Source organism: Pogoniulus pusillus, chromosome 8, assembly GCF_015220805.1.
Source record: "Pogoniulus pusillus isolate bPogPus1 chromosome 8, bPogPus1.pri, whole genome shotgun sequence".
In the NCBI taxonomy this organism is placed as follows: domain Eukaryota; kingdom Metazoa; phylum Chordata; class Aves; order Piciformes; family Lybiidae; genus Pogoniulus; species Pogoniulus pusillus.
In genome coordinates this window covers 27,908,993-27,928,092 of record NC_087271.1, presented here as the reverse complement: position 1 = coordinate 27,928,092, position 19,100 = coordinate 27,908,993, and the positions used below count along the sequence as shown (strand labels likewise).

Sequence of the window (19,100 nt, the reverse complement as noted above, 5' to 3'; positions counted from 1 at the left end):
TAATGGGTACAACAACTCTGAGATCACTTTCTCCTCATCCCCAGGGAAACAAACCTGGGTAGAAAGGAGCTCTTAAAAAGAGACAAGACAAAGATCAGTACTGAGCGCAGGCCTCTTCAATAACTTCATTGATGATCTGGACAAGGGGATTAAGTTCCCAGTAAGTTTGCAGATGACACCAAGCTAGGAGCAGGTGTTGATCTCTTGGAGGGTAGGAGAGCCCTGCAGAGGGACCTGGACGGGCTGGATGGGTGGGCAGAGGCCAATGGGATGAGATTTAGCAAGGCCAAGTGCAGTGTTCTGCACTCTGGCCACAAGAACCCTAAGCAGTGCTACAGGCTGGGGACAGAGTGGCTGGAGAGCAGCCAGGCAGAAAGGGACCTGGGGGTACTGGTGGATAGTAGGCTGAACATGAGCCAGCAGTGTGCCCAGGTGGCCAAGAGAGCCAGTGGCATCCTGGCCTGTATCAGGAGCAGTGTGGCCAGTAGGACAAGGGAGGTTATTCTTTCCCTGTACTCAACACTGGTCAGGCCACACCTTGAGTACTGTGTCCAGTTCTGGGCTCCTCAATTCAAGAGAGATGTTGAGATACTGGAACGTGTCCAGAGAAGGGTGATGAAGATGGTGAGGGGTCTGGAACACAAACCCTGTGAGGAGAGGCTGAGGGAGCTGGTGGTGTTTAGCCTGGAGAAGAGGAGGCTCAGGGGGGACCTCATTGCTGTCTACATCTACCTGAAGGGAGGCTGTAGCCAGGTGAGGGCTGGTCTCTTCTCCCAGGCAACCAGCAATAGAACAAGGGGACACAGTCTCAAGTTGTGCCAGGGGAGGTCTAGGCTGAATGTTAGGAGGGACTTCATCACAGAGTGATTTGCCATTGGAATGGGCTGCCCAGGGAGGTGGAGTCTCCATCCTTGGAGGTGTTCAAGAAAAGCCTGGATGAGGCATTTAGTGCCATGGTCTAGTTGACTGGATGGGGCTGGGTGCTAGGTTGGTCTGGATTATATTGAAGATCTCTTCCAACCTGGTTGATTCTATGATTCTACAATTCTATGATTGCATGCTGCAGATGAAGTGAGCATGGCAGCCTGCACAATATAACTAACAATCGGATGTCTACATGCTGATTGTGAACTTAGACTCAGTGTTGCCTATCTGAAAAAAAAGAAATGCAGTATTTTCACTACCCAGTTAGAGCAAACATGTTCATGTTGCACCTTAATTATAAAGCCTTTTATTAAACTTGAAAAACGTTATTGCTCTATTTTAGTATTTGTGCCCCTCAGACATTATTCCAATATGCTGTTAATAGTAATGCCTAAATGAATAGTCTCTCATGTATTTCTGTATATAATACATATTTTTTCCCATACACACTTCATATGGAAGTGTAACTAGTTGAGCACAATAGCACAGTATTCATGCAGAGTTCATGCTGTGGTACTGATGAGCAGTGCCATAAAAGCAGGAGAGTTTTGCGTGTTACCACCTCCACTGTTACACTGCTGCTGTGCATTTACTTCCATTCTAGGCAAAAAAAATGTTAACTGCTTGTAAGGCATTTCCAACTATATCTGTCAGTGCATACGTGCCACTGAATTTCAGAGTCCACAGTCATGGTACATCTTGTCATATCTCACACAAGTTAGCACCCTGGAAGAAAACACCAAGACACATGTTTCATTTCGAGGAAGGTCTGACTACCCATCCAATTCCATATGTTTTATATGAAAGAAAGCTGCAATATTAAAGTTCTTGAGATTTCTGGAGGTACAGGTAGTGAAGGTGCCCAAATCAGTCAGCCCTCATTTGAGTTCTTCCTTTCTCAGACTTGTCCGGCCAGCACAGCTGCAGGGAGCAGTGGCAAAGCAGAGAGGCCACAGAGCTGCATCCCTGACTCCAGCTCAGGTGCACTGGCACCACAATAATAAACTTCATTATTCCTCAGTCAGGTGGCATTACTCCAAGTAAATGAAATAATAGTGGGAAGGGAGTGGTTGATGTGGCCTGCAGTAAATATATTCTCAGGCCTGATGGTGAAGGCTTCAGGACCCATGCTCAGGTTTTCCCCTTTTCTTCCCTGATGAATAGCAGTAGCCAAGAAAATCTTGTTCCCTTCCTGACAGAGTCAAGCTGCCTGACTACGTGCATTACTTGCAAGGATGTTGTGCCCTTCACAGCCTCAAAGAAATACCAGACAGACATTCCTGACCCTTCCATCCCTCTCAGTAACACTTGCACACAGGTGACTTTTTACATTCTATTTAATTTACCATTTGAGCAAAAGACAAGTTTAAATTCAAAGTAAACATTGAAACACTTGCAAAAAATATGTATAACTGAGGTTAGGGAGCAAACTCCCTCCTTGCTTAGTTTTGCTAAGAGTTGGTGTAATTCTGTGATTCTGTAAATCACTACAAGTGGGAAATTCTAGATATAGTTTCCCAAGAGTGGCAGTGACTAAAACCCTGTCAAAACCCACTGTAAAGGACCTGATGCTTCCAACTCACTGAGATCCTTCTGGGAAACAGCTTGGTTTTTAAATTCTCCTCGTAAACAAAGACATTTGTTTCCTCCTTCTTTTCATAGTGTAAACTCTGTCTATTAACCAGAAGCTACTGTGAAGGTTGTACTGAGAATATTTGTCTTCCCAAGTATGGCTAAGCAGCTATGCTTGCAAAGACAGCTATGGCAGGTGCCATAGAAAGACAGTTTCCCATTGTCTGTGAGCTCTAAAGTATCTCAATCCTAAATCTATGAAGTCACTTGCGAAATTTCCACTAACAGCAGAGCTTCAGTGTGACAGATCAGGGTGTATCTCCAAAGCTATGACCCTTAGCAAGAGCAAATTATCAGAAGGTTGAAAACATGATTGGGAAAAAGGCAGGGTATTTCAGCTATGGTTGAGGAACTGGTTTTATTTAAATTCATTTTTTAATTATTTTTTTAAGCTATATAACTGCAGTGTGGAAAAATGGGGGAGAGGGGGAAGGTAATTAAAAAGACTTTGAAAATGAAATTTCTATTTCACACTTAAAGTAAGCTACCTGACATCATGAGGCCATTTGAAGTTGTCAGCATTCATGACCTCTGAAATGTTTATTTTTTGATTGATCAATACACATTCTAAGATGTGCTTATTTGTCAAACTGTCATGCCAAAGGAAACATATGACATGACATGCCTTTATAAAAGAGAACCCAGCATGTGCACTTTCATTTTATCACCATCATGAGGGGCTTGATAGTAGCCCTGGTTTTAACACTAGCGGGTAAGTAACTTTTATGCTTTGATGAATTTGAAATAATAGACTCAGGAAAACATTGCAGAACCTAAATATGATTCACTTACAAACATGAACTTTAACTTTTTATGGGGGAAAAAAATCTTTTGTGACAAGGTCTTTGTTGTGTTGTTTAGGGGAAATGGATTTTGGCTACATGCTGAAGTAGAAGTAAATTTAAATACAAAGAATTAGACCATATGTACAAGATATGACTTTCAGTACTAAAACACATTAACATTTTGGGGTGAGGTTTTCTTGCTCTATGATTTCATTACTTATTGTTTTTTTTTCCCTTCTTTTTCAGGGTGCCAGCCACTTAATTACCGTAAGTAAATTTCCCATCAGCTAATATAATTGTAATGAGTGAAATACAAAACAGAATGTGAAAAGTATAGCAATGTTTCATGTAATTTAACAACAGCTAATTTGGTTCAGGTGGAATACATAAGTGGACAAATGAACTCTTTTTTTTCACACCATGCATTCTAATACAGGTTCCCTAACATGTTCTGTACAGTATGTAATGTTTTATGGGAAACATTTCTTTGCAGAGCCCGAGTTCAGTGAAAACAAGGTTTATACATTTAACTATGAAAGCACGCTTCTGAGTGGACTTCCAGAGAAAGGACTTGCAAGAGCTGGAATAAGAATAAAAAGTAAAGTGGAGATTAGTGGTATTGGGCCAAAACTTTGTCTTATTAGGGTAAGAAAAATGTATTCCGTTTGAAAGGTTAAATTATCTTCATAGTTGACTTCTTTTTTTTAAGGTTTTGGGAAGTAATTAAGTTTCATCATGTGTTGTGCTTTCTCAGCAAGAATGTTACTAACACTATTATTTTTTTAATGCAATGCCCTAAATTCTATTTGCACTTTGCTAGGTAATTCTCTGTTCAAGCCAGCCTTGGGCTTGAAGGATTTCTTCTGCTTTGTGGTCAGAGAGACAATGGAATATAATTTGAAAGGTGCAATAATTTATTACTGGATCAATCCAATTCTTCCAAACTGTACAACCTAAGATTATTTAATCAACTGATTTCATAACCAGCAAAGGCAAGGCAATAAAACGTGCTACAGTAGCTGGATGTGATTCAGTATTTTGCATAATTAATGTAATCTGGTTGTTTCTTTTTCAGCAGGGACCCAAGTGACATTCTTTGTCACCTTAGTTGTATATTTTTACTGCACGCTAGTAATTACTAAGAGTTTTGATTATTTGAAAACCACCTTTGCCTTTAACAGAAGTCTATATGTGCTTCTAATGAATATGTTGAAACGCACTCGTCAGTTGCTTTACACAAACTCCACTCAGTCTTTGGTGTATTTGGAAGAAAAATCATCTTTTTTAAAGCTTTCATTTGGCAAATTGAAAACTGCAGATTAGAAATATTGGTTACTGTCTGAAAACTTGCAAATGCTGCAGCTTTCCAGCCTGAAGTAGCTTTCTGTTCCTAGATATTGGGTAAATTCAAATTATTATAGATCTGGAAGGGAAATACTGCTTTTCCATGACCTTTGCATTTCCTTTTTATTAAAAAACAAAAAGGAAATAAGAGCTACACATCTATACTGGTGAGTATGAGGTTTCCCTGACAGAGAGGAGGCAGAAGCAGTCATCCTCATCCCGAATAATGCCACCCTCCCTGCCAAAACAGCTCTTGGTGTGCGTAACAATGATTCTTCACCAAAAAAAAATTACTCCTGTTCCCTAAAATCTTCCAACATCACTTCACCTGAACTTGAGAAAAAAAAATCCATTTCAAAAATAAATACAGAAATTACAGAAATAACTTCAGTCATGAAAAAGAAGAGAAAGCGGGGGGGGGGGGGGGGGGGGGGGGGGGGAAGGAGAGAGATTTCTGGGGCAAGTTCTAAGCCAAAGGTAAAGATACATTTATTCTCTTCATTTATTCTCTTCTGCTCTGGGAAAAGTTTATTTTGCTGCTGTTATATTTAAATTAGACAGTTCAGAAGAATGGTTTAGGGAATTAATCTTTCATCTGTAGCCTCGTAGTTCTCATTCAGACCAAGCAAAAAGCTCTGTTCCCTGGGCAGTTTCCAGCTGGCAATTTTTATATCTCAAACCCACAAGTAAGAATTGCCAGCTGTGTTCAACACCTAGTAGACAGCATAAGTGCTGGCTGGGCCCTGATGCCTGGGGAAAACTACCTCACCCTGACCCTACAGAGCAGTCCCAAACCTGTCCAATATGCAATATGCCAGAAGCGTGTCCAGGAGGCAGCAAGAGGGATTTGCTCTGTAACAGCCTCCTCTGTAAGCTTCAGTTACTGGGCTTGGCAGTGATCTACAACAACAACAACAAAAATAAATATGAAACTGCAGTCTCCAGTGATTTGCTGCATGAGGATTTAGTTTATGTGGCTCTCTAAGAAATTAATCTATGTCTTGCATCACATTGCCAGCCTGAGGTGTCAGAGAAAAGTCTCCTTAAATTGTCAAAATACACAGAAGGGAAGGGTTCCCTGAGAACTTAGGCTAAACGTGCCCCCTTCTCATGGTGCAGAAATTATCTGAGTTGTTCATAGATTAGCACAACTTTCTACTTGCCTGCCTGTGCCCCAGGATGAGGCTGGAGTGTGAAGTGCAGAGCAGGACTGGGGACAGTGTCTGAACCTTCAGCTCCACAGGAAAATGTGTGGAAAAGGGCAATTTTTGTAATTTGCTCCTCATTGCTCAAACTGATTATGACTATGTGGCTGGCCCAGCAGCCCTGTTGTTACTAGCTTCTGACTGCTGTCTGTTCTCTGTGACCCCATCAATGGAGAGGACAGAGTTCACAACAGGAGTTAATGATACTTTATGCAACATTAACTTTCTCCTGCAATTTTCTCTGCATCTTCTACTACTTTTAAGTAGCAACCTGTTACATACAGATCTTGCTTGGCTCATTTCTTCATATAACTCAACCTTTGGCAGCATGGATTATCCATGAAACAGAACAGAGTCCAGTGACTGTGGAAGCATCAGTCAGTTACATTACTCTCTCTTAGATATGGCAATATGTATGTCAATGCTAGCAATATTAAATGACAACGTTTAAATTTTCTATTTGGGGAGGCTTTGGGTTGATTTAAAAGTGTGGGTTTTGACATGAGTAAGGCTCTAGATGTTACCAAAAAAAAATTAGAAAGTAATTATATTCCCTTTTTATTCTAGATTCACTCAATCGAAGCAGCAGAGTACAATGGTGTCTGGCCTACAAGTTCATTCTCTCGATCGCTCAAACTGACCCAGGTGCTAACTGGTCAACTTAGTAATCCCATCAAGTTTGAGTACAGCAGTGGCCATGTTGGAAGCCTTATAGCTCCTGATTCTGTCTCAGACGATAGCCTGAACATCTACAGAGGGGTTCTGAATGTGCTGGAGTTGAGTATAAAGAAGATGCAGCATTCATACACCCTACAGGAGGTGAGCTTTTTGTTTTGGCCATTGTGGTCACTTTGTAAATAAATAAGCCTTGAGATATTTCTGCTGCATTTTCTGAATCCATCCTTGATATAAACTCCACTAACAAGAAACATCCAATCTTGACAAGTCATGATTAAGTTGTTCTTCTGGGACATTTGATGGAACTGTTGCTAAACAGGATAGCAGAACAGATTTTTAAGCTGGCTAAGCGCAGAAAGGAATGGGAAAGCAAGGAAATGGCTCAATATGAGCTATGCTATCCAAGCAATCCAGTTCTTTATTGAGAGCATCAGACTTCAAGTTACAAAGCACATACTTTTCAGTTAGGGTGAGAAAAGTGAACATACACAGCATGCAATGTGGTACTGTTCACTAGCATTTGGTGCATCTAAATATTTGAATATGCATAATCTTCCCTACTTGCGGTTACTGCAAAAGCATTTAGAGCACCTAGATTTTGGAATCTGCATATTCCTCCTATTTCCCTCCTACTCTGGACACAGTCCCACAGAAGCTGTTTATCAGAAGGCTCAAGGACAAAATCCTCTGAGCTTCTTCACACACAGCACTGTGGTTTACTGCTCTTCAATACTCAGACCTCACATCCCAAGGCTTGATTGTAGAAGCTTCTAGGGGCTCGTGCCCCCCATTTTTCAGCCAGTTCCCAACAGCTAAGGAAAGTAGTTCAGAAAAATCAGACCCTTAGGAAATCACCCTTGTGATTCTAGAGAAAGTACACTCCTCTAAAAGCTGAAACCTACATAATATTTGAATGACAGGTTAAACCAAGCTTAAACATACAGCACACAATTAAAGCTAAAATAGCAGTAATTTGACTTTTGTTCCAGTCTTTCATCTCTCCTAGCTCCTCTTTTAGGAGGAAAACAGTGTATATTCCATGGCATTACTGTAATGGCTTTGACAGTTGCAGTTGATGCTCTGTTGGAATTTCCTCTGTTTTTCAAGTTTTAATATCTTAGTGAAGGTAAATCATTCAATATTACTATTCACCACAGAAACTGCAATGTGTTTAGTTTTTCTGAAACCACGTTGTGTGTTGATGAGGCTGCATTCAATTCAGAGATCAGCAAAAACGTTGAAAGGATTATACTTTCATGTTATTTTTATTGAAAATGCAGAACAGAGTAACTTTAATTTATTTTTTTTTTAAATCCTTTTTCTGTAGTTAGGAGTTGTTTCTGGGAAAGGAACTACATGATTTAATATTTTTATGTTGTTTGTTTCACATCAAAACCCCGCTGGTGGCACTGCATATTCTGCAGCACTGTTTTCTTCCATCTAGTTTTACATCTTCGTTGTTTCCAATTCAGTTAGCAATATGTCTAGTATTCTTGCTGCTGAGCAGTATAATGTGACTTCACACCCTAGATATGTCTAGTACTCTTGCTGCTGAGCAGTATAATGTGACTTCACACCCTAGAATCATTTCCAAGCTTTCTTTGCTTTTCTCAGACAGCAGCTGATTAATGAGTGTTGGCAACCTTGCTTCACAATCTCTAGTCACTCTACAGAGGAGGATATGTATTATTAGGCCCACAATCTGAGCTGCAGAGAGGTTTAAAGGACTAACCTAGGAAAATCTACATCACATCCTGCAGGGTGTAGGATAAACTGTCTGAACTAGCTGTGAACTGCACACAGCTGGGAAGTACAACAAGGCAGGAGACTACTTCATCCCACTGAGCATAAGGCACTGGACATTCCAATTTAAAGTCTAGATTTCTTCACCACAGCCTGCAGTATGCAGAGCAGCCCCACACCTGTATTTGCATTGTACAAGTCTTTCAGAAAACTTCATCAATCCTTACTTCTATCCCTTGCTAAAGCCACATTGTCTTCAGGAATACTGTTAAACTAAAGATGAAGTGAGTATGTCTTGCCTCCCAACCACCACATGACCATTTTGCTGTTCTCACATAGCCCAGAGCTGCTCTCTGGAGTGTCTGTGCTATCAATAACAATAAAAAAAAAATCATGGAAATAACCCTTTCTCCTAAAATGCAATCAAATATTTTTCTCTCCAAAAATCTCCTCACTGACTGAGGAAATTTAAGAGCTATTATAAATATATATGTTTGAAATATTATTGAAGATCTGAACTAAACCTGTGAAATGAAGAAAACCCACAATCAAAACTGTGCTATCTTGAAATTCTTTTTAATTATCACTGTTCATATTCTGACAGATCATCTGATATTGCAAGGTCTGTTCCATAGGCATTTATAAGCTGTCTATAAAAGCAAATTTTAAGGGCAGAATGTCATCTCCAACCTTAAAATGCTTTGCTATTGAGATTTTATTCCAACTGATCAAATTATTTTGGCACTTCTTATTAATATTCCTCAACTCATATTTCAAAATCGACAGCTCTACCTGGAAATTGTTACTTACCCTTTCTGAGGCTCCAAATCCTGTCTCTATGAAATGCTAGAGGATTTTTGCTTTTATGGTCAAGCTCTAATTTAGATTACTGGAAACCTGTACATATTAAAAAGACATGGAAGTAATGATCACCCTGATTTTGCTTCTGGAGAGTGCTGTGAATAAAACAAAATCATTCATTTCCATCAGGAATTTTGAAAACATGGAATTAAACGGGAAAGTAGATGCAGGGAATGTGCTAGTTTGAAGCAGGCTAGAATGTTTTGGTGAGAAGAACTAGATTACAGGCTGTGGAAAGAAATCAGTGGTGATGTCTACTTCACTCACAGGCTTGCTGAGATGTATAGCAACAAGAAATGAAAACATAGATAACCACTCTCACTGGGGCTGCTGGCTGAGCTACATCTCTCTAACCTCACCCTCCATTTTTCGACTAATCCACTTTGCTACCTAATCCCTTGGCCAAACCTCTATTCTTCCTTGGGACTGGGGTAAGGTTGAGAGGGGCAGGGGGAAGCTGCAGGAGTGGTTGAGAGCTCCTCCTGGGGACTCAGGTTTCTGAGAGGGGAGTTGTTTCTGTATTACATTTTACCTTGTATATTTCTGTATATACTGTAAATATCTGCTTGTATATTGTGCTAGCTGTAAATATAAGCCTCATTCAAATTTCCAGAGCTGGCCGAGTCTAGTCTGGGTGATTTCCAGAGTTGGGGGGGGGGGGGGGGGGGGGGGGGGGCGGCGGGCAGGTAACACCCAAACCATCACAAGGGAATTGATGAAGCACTGCCTAAGAGTGAACTTCTGATCACAGTCTTCTCTTTGCTAGGCTGGAATTGGAGGTATTTGTAACACAACATATGCAATTCAGGAAAACAAGAGAGCAAACCTAATCTATGTGACCAAATCCAAGGACCTGAACAGTTGTGAAGAGAAAGTTCAAATTATCACAGGTTCAGCATACACTCATCCATGCCAGACGTGTCAGCAGGTAAATTAGAATGGTTTTATGTAAATATGCTTTATATTCTTATGCAGCCATTTGGCATCGTTGCTATCACTTGTTTTTTAACCCTTGAAATAGAAGAAGAGTCAGATCTGCCATATTTAGTGATCAACATTTTCTTTTTCATTGACTCCACCGAGCAGCCAGAGATCTGTGCTGCAAACTGTGATATGTTGCAGTTGCTACTCAAGTAGCTCAAACTAGCTGGCTTTGAAACCGTTAATTATCAGCATGGGTTAATTCACCTACTCTGTTGAGTACAAAAATGTTCAGTTTCTACTATTCAAGATAGATGCTGCTGCATCTTATTATAATCCTGTCTTTGAAACAAGAAATCATGTGGCTTATACTGCTGCTCTCAGAGAATGTGTCTCCTTCTCAAGGGAATAACCAATTACTTATATTTGGGAAGGAGGAAAACAGCCAACACTTCTTAGCAGTATAACTAATGGGGCCAGGCAGTGTGGCTGACCTCTCCCATGGAAGTGTGCACACAGAATTCACATAAACTGGTCATATGGCCAACGAACAAAACAGCCCCGGAAAATGAGTGGGTTGAAGTAGGTGATGTAATAGCTTCTAGTCACAGAATGTAGAAGTTCAATAACTTTCTATGTTCTTTGTTTTTTTTATAAAGAGAAACAAGAATTCCCAGGCAACTGCTACTTACAATTACAAAATCAAATATGCACGTAATGAAGCTGTAATTGCACAAGCTGATGTTGAGGAAATCCACCAGTTTGCACCCTTCAATGAGGTAACAGGAGGAAATGCAATAATAGAAGCAAGGTACTGTACATATACCTTTAATTCAGCACCTAACTCAGCATCTCAGTAATTTGGTCAAACTCCATAGTGAAATAAATCCTTTACTTCCACAGCCTATTGTTTGCCAGTATTTAATTACATAGAATCCCAAACAGTTCATTAAAAAAAGAGAAAAGCTTCACTGTTAGTTGTAAATCTGAAACATGCACATCACTATCCAAATTTTGTTAGCTGAACTTGGCAGGGTTTGACTATTTCATTTCTCAGGGATATTTGATTTATGTCATAAAAGCCAAAACAAATGTAATTCCATCTGAAAAATTGTGAACTAATATATTTGCAGTAAAATACTTTGAAAGACAGTTACTCACTGAGAGCTCCCTGGAAAATAATAACAATAGAGTAAGAGACCCCAGAGACTAGTTCACAAGAAATATAGATAGGACTTTAGATTCTGATATACTTCCTAAGTACAGGGGGCTGCTTGCAAATCTCACATCGAAACTGGTTTTGATAGGAAATTGTGTTTTGTTGCAAAAATGTCGGGCACAAGGCATGTAAGATGTATTTGCTTTTCCCGTAACAAATTCTGCATGTTTCTTAAACAAGTTTAGGGTAAAATTAGAATATTATTGTCTAAGAAATTATAGTCCTGCTCATTTTTAGCTCAAGCCCTCAAGATTCCACTGTTTGAAAATGTTTTCGTCTGCATCAAAATCGTCTATCAAATGTATTTTTAGTGACCTGGTTTATTGACTCTATAGACAGAGAGTGCCCTACTGAAGAGGGAAGCTTTCTGCATTAATGTCACTGTACTGGAGATATATCTCAATCCCACTCTTAAAATATTGTAATTTTGCATTGCTCCATTAGCTTCTGCAAGAATCTATTGGTATAATATACACTTTGGGAAACTGCAACATCAGAAAGTTCATGTCGATAAATCACCTATTAACTTCATTGCTATGATGAACACGTTCAAGCTGGCTAACCAAAAAAAAAACAACCCAAAAAACAGCAAAGGTGAAAGTGGCTCTGCTATCTCATTATCTCATGCAATCAAGGTGAAGATAGATGCAACTATAGTGCTTTTATCAAATTATAGGTCGTTGTGAGTGAGCATTAGTCTGAAGCCAATGGACTTATGCTGATTTAAAGTCTCTTCCTGCAAGCCTGCATGGATTGTCTTCCTTACCGTGCTTCCTTAGGTATTGAGCCCCTAGAAAGGTTAATACCTTTGCTTTTCTCATTTTCTCTGGGTCTTCTGCATTGCCCAGCAGAAGGGGCTAAAGTAGGGCTGAATTTACACTTCTGTTCATTTTAAGCCTCTTGCAGCATCTTTCAAAGCTAAGAGTTCTTACTATTGTTTCACCGTTTTAATCCTATCTTTAGCATTCATTTGATCTTCGCTTTGGACTACAACATATTCCTATCTATTCTAGACAGATATCTCTCCCCAAAACGATGAGGATGAAGACATAATAGATTCATCATATTCTGGAGGGGGGAGTTAAATCTGTCCAAGTGTATCTGCTGCAATACCTTCTGACCCAAATGCCCTTTCGATAATATTGTATAAAATCTCAAGAGAGAAAAAATCTCTCCTGCTTCTGTAGTGATTTCTATTCAAATTCCAGTGGCTTGTCTGCAGAGCAGTTATATGCTATTTTCTTCAGCACTTCTCTGCAATCTGTATGGAAGGGGTGGATAGAAATGATACAGAAGATCATCATAGAGATTCCAAAGTAAACACACCAATTTTCTACAGAGATTTTGAGATACTGTGTAGTACAATATTGCTTTTGGAATGTTTTCGGTTGTTCAGTACAAATTCCTAACTTTATTATGGTGTCCTAAAAAACCTAGCTTAAACATAAGTGGTGGGATAGGATGCATCTCTCTAGCCAAAAATATCACAAAGCTAGCAAATGTTTACAAAGACAGTCTGTCATTTCAAATATTTTTACTAACAAAGGATGAGAGCTTGAGTACTTTTCCAAAGAATAATCCTGAACTTATCTGGCCCTTTTTGTTTGGGAAATCCAATTTGAAACTTCATGAGAATCTTTTATCTTCTGCAGTCCCTGGGACTTTCAGCTTGCCAGGCAAAATGGGGAGGGAATTATAATAGCGCAAGTAAAAAGATTGTAGCATTTATTATTGTATCTACCAATTTTCAATTCTTTTTGAAGCTTCCAGGAGGCATAGACACAAAAGAGCTTTAATGAACTTCTTTAAAGGTTTAAATTAAGTGATAATTTCTGAAAAAGTTTCCCAACAGTTTTGTGGGTTTTTTTTTCCTATAATCCATAATTTACTCCTTAAAAGCAAACACAGAGTTCCTGTGACCCTCTTCAGGCCACCACTTTTTACCTCCCACTAGTTCCTTAAATTCTCAAGCCATGTTATTCCCAAAGGAAAGCAAATGCTGGCTCTGTTCTAAGCCCTGCTGTGTAAGTGTACACCTTCTCAGGTTCTGACCATCATGTTCAACTTTATCTCTCTATAAATATCTTTGTCCTTCAATAATAAAATCCCTTTAAAACAATTGTAGTGGCATTGCAATGCAGGGAGATAGTTATTTTCCATTTTCACCCTGCATGTTATGATGTCATCTCCCTGGGTTTCCCCATTCCAGGCAGAAACTTACTTTGACTGATGTGCAGAAGCACACGGCAGAGGTCCCACCAAAAGAATTCCAGAATCGTGGGTCACTTCAGTACCAGTTTGGCAGTGAATTGCTTCAGCTTCCTGTCCACTTATTCAGAATAAAAAATGTGGAAAGCCAGGTAAAGTTCAGCCACCAGGCAGACTTTGTTGGCTGTTGGAATCCATGCATGTGGGAAACAACATGTGTGAGCTTCCTGCATTTTAATCTTCCTGCAGATAGAGGAGAGCCTGCAAGACCTCGTAGAGACCACATCTGAGCAGCTTTCCAGTGATGCACCAGCAAAAGCCCTTAAGCTTATGCATCTTTTTCGTGCAGCAAATGAGGAGACTTTGGAGTCAGTGTGGAAGCAGTTCTCCAGTCGGCCAGCATACAGGTACAAGCAATAGAAGCAGTGATTCTTCTGCTGATAAACTCTGTTGGAGACATGCTCAAATGTGGATCTGGAAAATGGCCCTTGCCTTTCTCATTCCAGACGCTACATATTGGATATAATTCCTGCAGTTGCCAGTCACCGTGCACTCAAGTTCCTGAGGCACAAAATGGAAAAGCAGGAACTCACCAACTGGGAAGCAGCCCAGACATTGCTCATGGCTCTGCACTCAAGCACACCAACTTGGGATGTGATTGAGGAAGCAACGGTGGGATTCTCTAAACACTCTTGCATCACTCTTTACTAACTATAGCATCTATCAAATTTATTCATTTGACAAGATGACAAAGGCTTTGAAAGTACAAACATTTTATATCTCCTGGTGAGGTTGAAATTTATTTATTTCCTGACTGTCTTAAGGGAGTGGGAATTCAAATCAGATCAGCAAAAGTGAATCCAGAATATAGCAGGAAAGAAAGAGTAAAATATTCCTGCTGCAAACAGCGTTTTCTGGTCTCCTTTTCTCCAAACATACTTTATAGTTACATCATAACAGATCTATGACTGAATGTCTACATAGACTAGAAAGTAAGAAATACATATTTGTTGTGTCCATGTATTCATCCCGAATGACCTAGCAGGATGGGGCTAAATTGGAGCAGATCTATCAAAAATCAAGGGAATGATGCCAATGGGGAGCCCACACAGGAGAAAGTCTAATGATTTTCACAATACTTTTGCTCTTCTGCAGGACCTACTTCTAGCCTCACATGCAAGAACTTACATCTGTCTACCCTAGGTAGAGAGCTCAAATCTCTGACTAGAGCTTTGTCCTCTGGAAAAGCCATGACAGAGCAGCTGTTACTGTGCATTAATGCTCTCCTTCCCACTCGAGGAAGCAGGGGGCTTGTACCTCCTATCAGCTCCTACATTTGTACAACATATTCCTGTCTGCCCAAAGTGCTGAGGTTCATTCACATTGAATCTCAAGTTTTTTGTACCTATAGATGAGGCAATTATAAAGCAATGATGTATGTTTCTTGAATAATGTATGGTTTTCCATTCCATAACTGGGTGATTTCCTCCCTTTGGATTATAGCTTATGCCAAATTTAAATCTGATACACTATAAAAGCAACAGATCTGCCTTCCAGATGTTGCTTTGAATTACTTTACAATTGCATTGTCAAATACAGTTATATCCACTCATGTACTATAAATCCATTGATACAAAACTATCAGAGGCCTGGGTTTGCCTTGCATGTGGCAGAAATGTGTTTTTTAATATTGTTGCTCTTCATTAATTGTGGTAATGAACAACTGGTTTCTCCCCAGCTCATAGTGAAAAAACATTGCCCACGCTCAAGTACTGTACTTGGAAAGGTTTGCCACCTCAGCTATGCATCCCTGTGCCACAAACAGTGCTCATCGTCAGACTCCTGTTCGGAATGTCTCCAGGTAACCTCATCATTATTTATCATTTAAAAGAAAAAATAAGCCTTGAGTTCTTTCTTCATTATTCAGAAACCTGTATTTCACTTCACTGCAATGCTTCCTTTGGGGAAAAGAATGCCAGTTGGTCAAACACAGCATTCTTATCTTTAGATAGATCTTTAGATTAACAGCATTTTTATCTTTGGATTAATACAGGAAAGAGAGTGAGAGAAAGAGGAATATAATCCATAGCATTTTCTATCTGAGTATCTCTGAGTGCTTTATTGCCAATTATTAATGAAGTCTCGTGGCACTGCTCTAAAGTACTTTAAAAATATGTACACCTGCTTATAACTAAAGTGACACAAAAGGCCAGGGTTTTGCCCAAAATGATACAGCTCAGCCATCCACACAGACTAGAAGCTTTTCATAAAAGTAATACCCATCTTATTCTGCACTGCTTTTATTCAGTAGGCCTGAAAACTATTATATAGGCAGAAAATAGCATTTTCTAGTTCTAGAGATGCATGGCATGTCTTACAGAGCTCAGCCACTCAGCCAGTGATAGAGAAGGAAAGAAAAATGGGTGTTGTCCGTCTTTGACACTGGTCAGTCCACCATCCCCAGTATGAGCAGGCTGTCCCCAGTACACTGCACAACTGCCATGAATTTTTTTTCCCTCTAGTACACAGGCATAGCCACCATACCTGCATGCATCTCCTGTCTTAAAATTGGCATCAATGCTATTGAACTAATTTAATCTGAGAAGCCCAATGCCAAGGAATATAAATTCTTTCCCCAAACTAATAATCCTACAAGTTTATTCATTACATTTCAGATATCCATTCAATTCGTAATATCAAATGGAATGTTTCTGTACCATCAATGAATCTCAAATGTGATATTTTAAAGCACAGGAACTGTACTGAAATTGTTTGTTAAAAATGTAGTTTCTTTGTTAGAGCCTTTTGTTAGCATTGAAAATAGTTTTATATTAGGATTTAGCTCTTTTCTCATATTTGACTTTCAGACAACTACTTCTGATCTTACCTGAATTGTAAGTATGATCCATTTGCATGTGATGATGACCGTAAAAGGACTTGATGATCTCTTTGCTAGCTTTTAAGTCACACTAAAAAGTGGCTGATATAGCTAAAGATAAGGGCACCACCACTAGCCATTATCTTCAAGAGTTTTATTCAAGGGTATTAAGAATCTAAGCATGTCTGTGGTTTTTGCACCTGTCTTTAACCATGAGGCAGATATTCAAACATCATTGTTGCCAGATTCCCAGCCCATCCCGAAAGGCAGTGGAAACTGTCTCCTAGCCATCATTTGATCCTTTAAAAATCTCACTTGATAACTTGAGGCATAGTGATGAAGATGCCATTCTTTGGAGCTTTCTTGGCTGTGTTTTCTCTATGAATAAAATATTCTATTCATGAAGACAAAAAGAATGTGAAAATATTTAAAATAAGTGAACTGAACAAACTGAAATTATAAAAGTCAAACCTCGGAATAGGCTGGCGATGAGATATAGATAAGAGTTGGAATTGTACTCAACAGAAGATTTGTTTTCTTTCTTCAGCTACTTCATGGCTTTGCAGGAGAAGCATTGAGCAAGTTTAACACAGATGATATCTCCCTGTCTTTGAAAGCCATTGGGAATGTAGGACATCCAGCCAGCATCAAGCACATCAAGAAATTTTTGCCAGGATATGCAGCTGGTGCCTCAGATTTGCCACTCAAGGTGCATGCAACTGCTGTGCTGGCTCTGAAAAACATTGGCGTGAAAGACCCAAAAATGGTAAGAAAACAAAGCTGACACTTTTGCACCCAGCACAAGACTGCTAATTAATGATGGATGATGAGGGGCAAAGCAGATCTGTTTTTCAAATACAGATGTAATATATTGGGGTTTTAAAATAGTTAACCATTCCTTAGTTGACATCTTATTCCTTTTTGACATTAACCTCTGGTATTTCAGACTGCAACAGAAATCCCATTAAAACGATATGCTCATTACCCTATTGTTGAAGACGAATCAGCATTTCCTTTGCAACCCTTTTTTTTTTTTCCCCAAGGACATTAGACAGAAAGCTAAATTAATGACCCAAGTGTGTTTAGTGCTGCTTCAACTTTGGTATGTGAGAGGACCACAAAAAAAGGGTTCTCAGAGAATTGACATTTAATACTGAGTGTCACATCTAATCGTAATTCAAGAGCAGATCTTATTGTAAAGAGATGCCAGAGGTTTGCATCCTAATTACAAATTTACAGACACTGTATGGGTTTAAGTCATAAACAGAAAATTCTCTAAATGTGACTTTTGTCCCTGAACGAGATAATGATTAGATATCTCATACAGTGGTTACACAGGCATATGCTTACCCACCACAGCCATCATTTTACAATCATTTTCTCCTCAAAGCAATCTGGTTCTAAAAAGAAACCTTGCTTTTTTTCCCCCATTTTTTAAATGCATAAGGTTTTTTATGTAAATAGTAAAATAAAAGCTTTCATTAACTATTCTCCCACTAATCTGCATCAGTTTTTCCATTATATTCATTTGTTGCATGTGACTCCGTTTGAGTGCATGTATTGATCCACAGACAATAGTGTGTCAGGGTATGCTTTTAAGCAAAAGAATAAAGAAACTAGTAGAGTGCAGATGCTAGGTGGGGATAAGCAAGGCAGGGGGGAGGAGAGAGTAGACAATAGCAAAGGTAGATATTAGGGTATTTGTAGGGGAAGAACAAAAAAAAACTAATTTGGTGTTTAAAAACAGTGCTGTGTCTCTCACTGCCCTTTGACCTGGCTTTCACATGTGACCCAGACCATTGTTTAGTTCCATTTTCTACGCATTTTCTTTTGTGAAAATTGATCTGGAGCAATATGGTAACTGTGAATGGATTTTTTTCATTGTTCAAAAAACGATTCATAGAATCATAGAATCAACCAGGTTGGAAGAGACCTCCAAGATCAGCCAGGCCAACCTAGCACCCAGCCCTATCCGGTCAACTAGACCATGGCACTAAGTGCCTCGTCCAGATTTTTCTTCAACACCTCCAGGGACGGTAACTCCACCACCTCCCTGGGCATCCCATTCCAATAGCAAATCACTCTCTCTGTGATTCAATGCCTAGTTTGCAGCCAAACACACATACATCTGTATTAAACAGACTTGGTATATGGTTTGTCTTTTTGATTGTTTACTTTTAAAAGACAGTTATATTTAGAAAATGCCTGCTGCTTCCTTGTCACCACTTTTACCTTTGTGTTTGATCATCTACATGTTCAAATTTAAAACATCCCCATTGGTTTTATGAAGGTTCGTTGAAGTTTTCTGGACCAGACTTTTCATTGGAGAGCATGATGTGTGCTGTTCCAGGCAAGCTGGGACTGCAGAGGTGCTGCCAGAACAGTGTGAAACATCCACATTCATTTTGAAGTTGAGATTAAAAGGCTTCAGTACAGCTTATGGAAACTGCAAAGGTTCCAGTATAAAATTAGTCTTGATACTGAATATTGCTGAGGTCAAACACGTTGGTCACAAGTGGTACTGTGGAAATTACAGGTTTTCTTTAAACTTTCTTCTGCCTACATGGCATTATGGTACTAAACTGGGTTTTATCCATTTATTTTTACTTTTATTATTTAGCAGAAATGAAATCTGTTGTTGGGAGATCGATTTATTAGAAATAAGGCATAGATTCATGAGTAAGGATAAGCGATCACTGAAG

General features: G+C 39.4%; 1 protein-coding gene across 1 annotated transcript in view; it reads left to right on the top strand.

Moving 5' to 3' along the window:
- The first annotated feature begins 3,228 nt into the window (after positions 1 to 3,228).
- LOC135177886 (vitellogenin-1-like) overlaps positions 3,229 to 19,100 on the top strand; it is a 43,134-nt gene continuing 27,262 nt past the window's right edge. The window contains exons 1-11 of the mRNA XM_064148309.1: positions 3,229 to 3,268; positions 3,588 to 3,608; positions 3,835 to 3,986; positions 6,458 to 6,709; positions 9,939 to 10,100; positions 10,753 to 10,904; positions 13,522 to 13,672; positions 13,770 to 13,927; positions 14,027 to 14,192; positions 15,259 to 15,381; positions 16,946 to 17,164. Of these exons, the coding sequence (XP_064004379.1) occupies positions 3,229 to 3,268; positions 3,588 to 3,608; positions 3,835 to 3,986; positions 6,458 to 6,709; positions 9,939 to 10,100; positions 10,753 to 10,904; positions 13,522 to 13,672; positions 13,770 to 13,927; positions 14,027 to 14,192; positions 15,259 to 15,381; positions 16,946 to 17,164 (1,596 nt within the window). The remainder of the gene's footprint in view (positions 3,269 to 3,587; positions 3,609 to 3,834; positions 3,987 to 6,457; positions 6,710 to 9,938; positions 10,101 to 10,752; positions 10,905 to 13,521; positions 13,673 to 13,769; positions 13,928 to 14,026; positions 14,193 to 15,258; positions 15,382 to 16,945; positions 17,165 to 19,100) is intronic.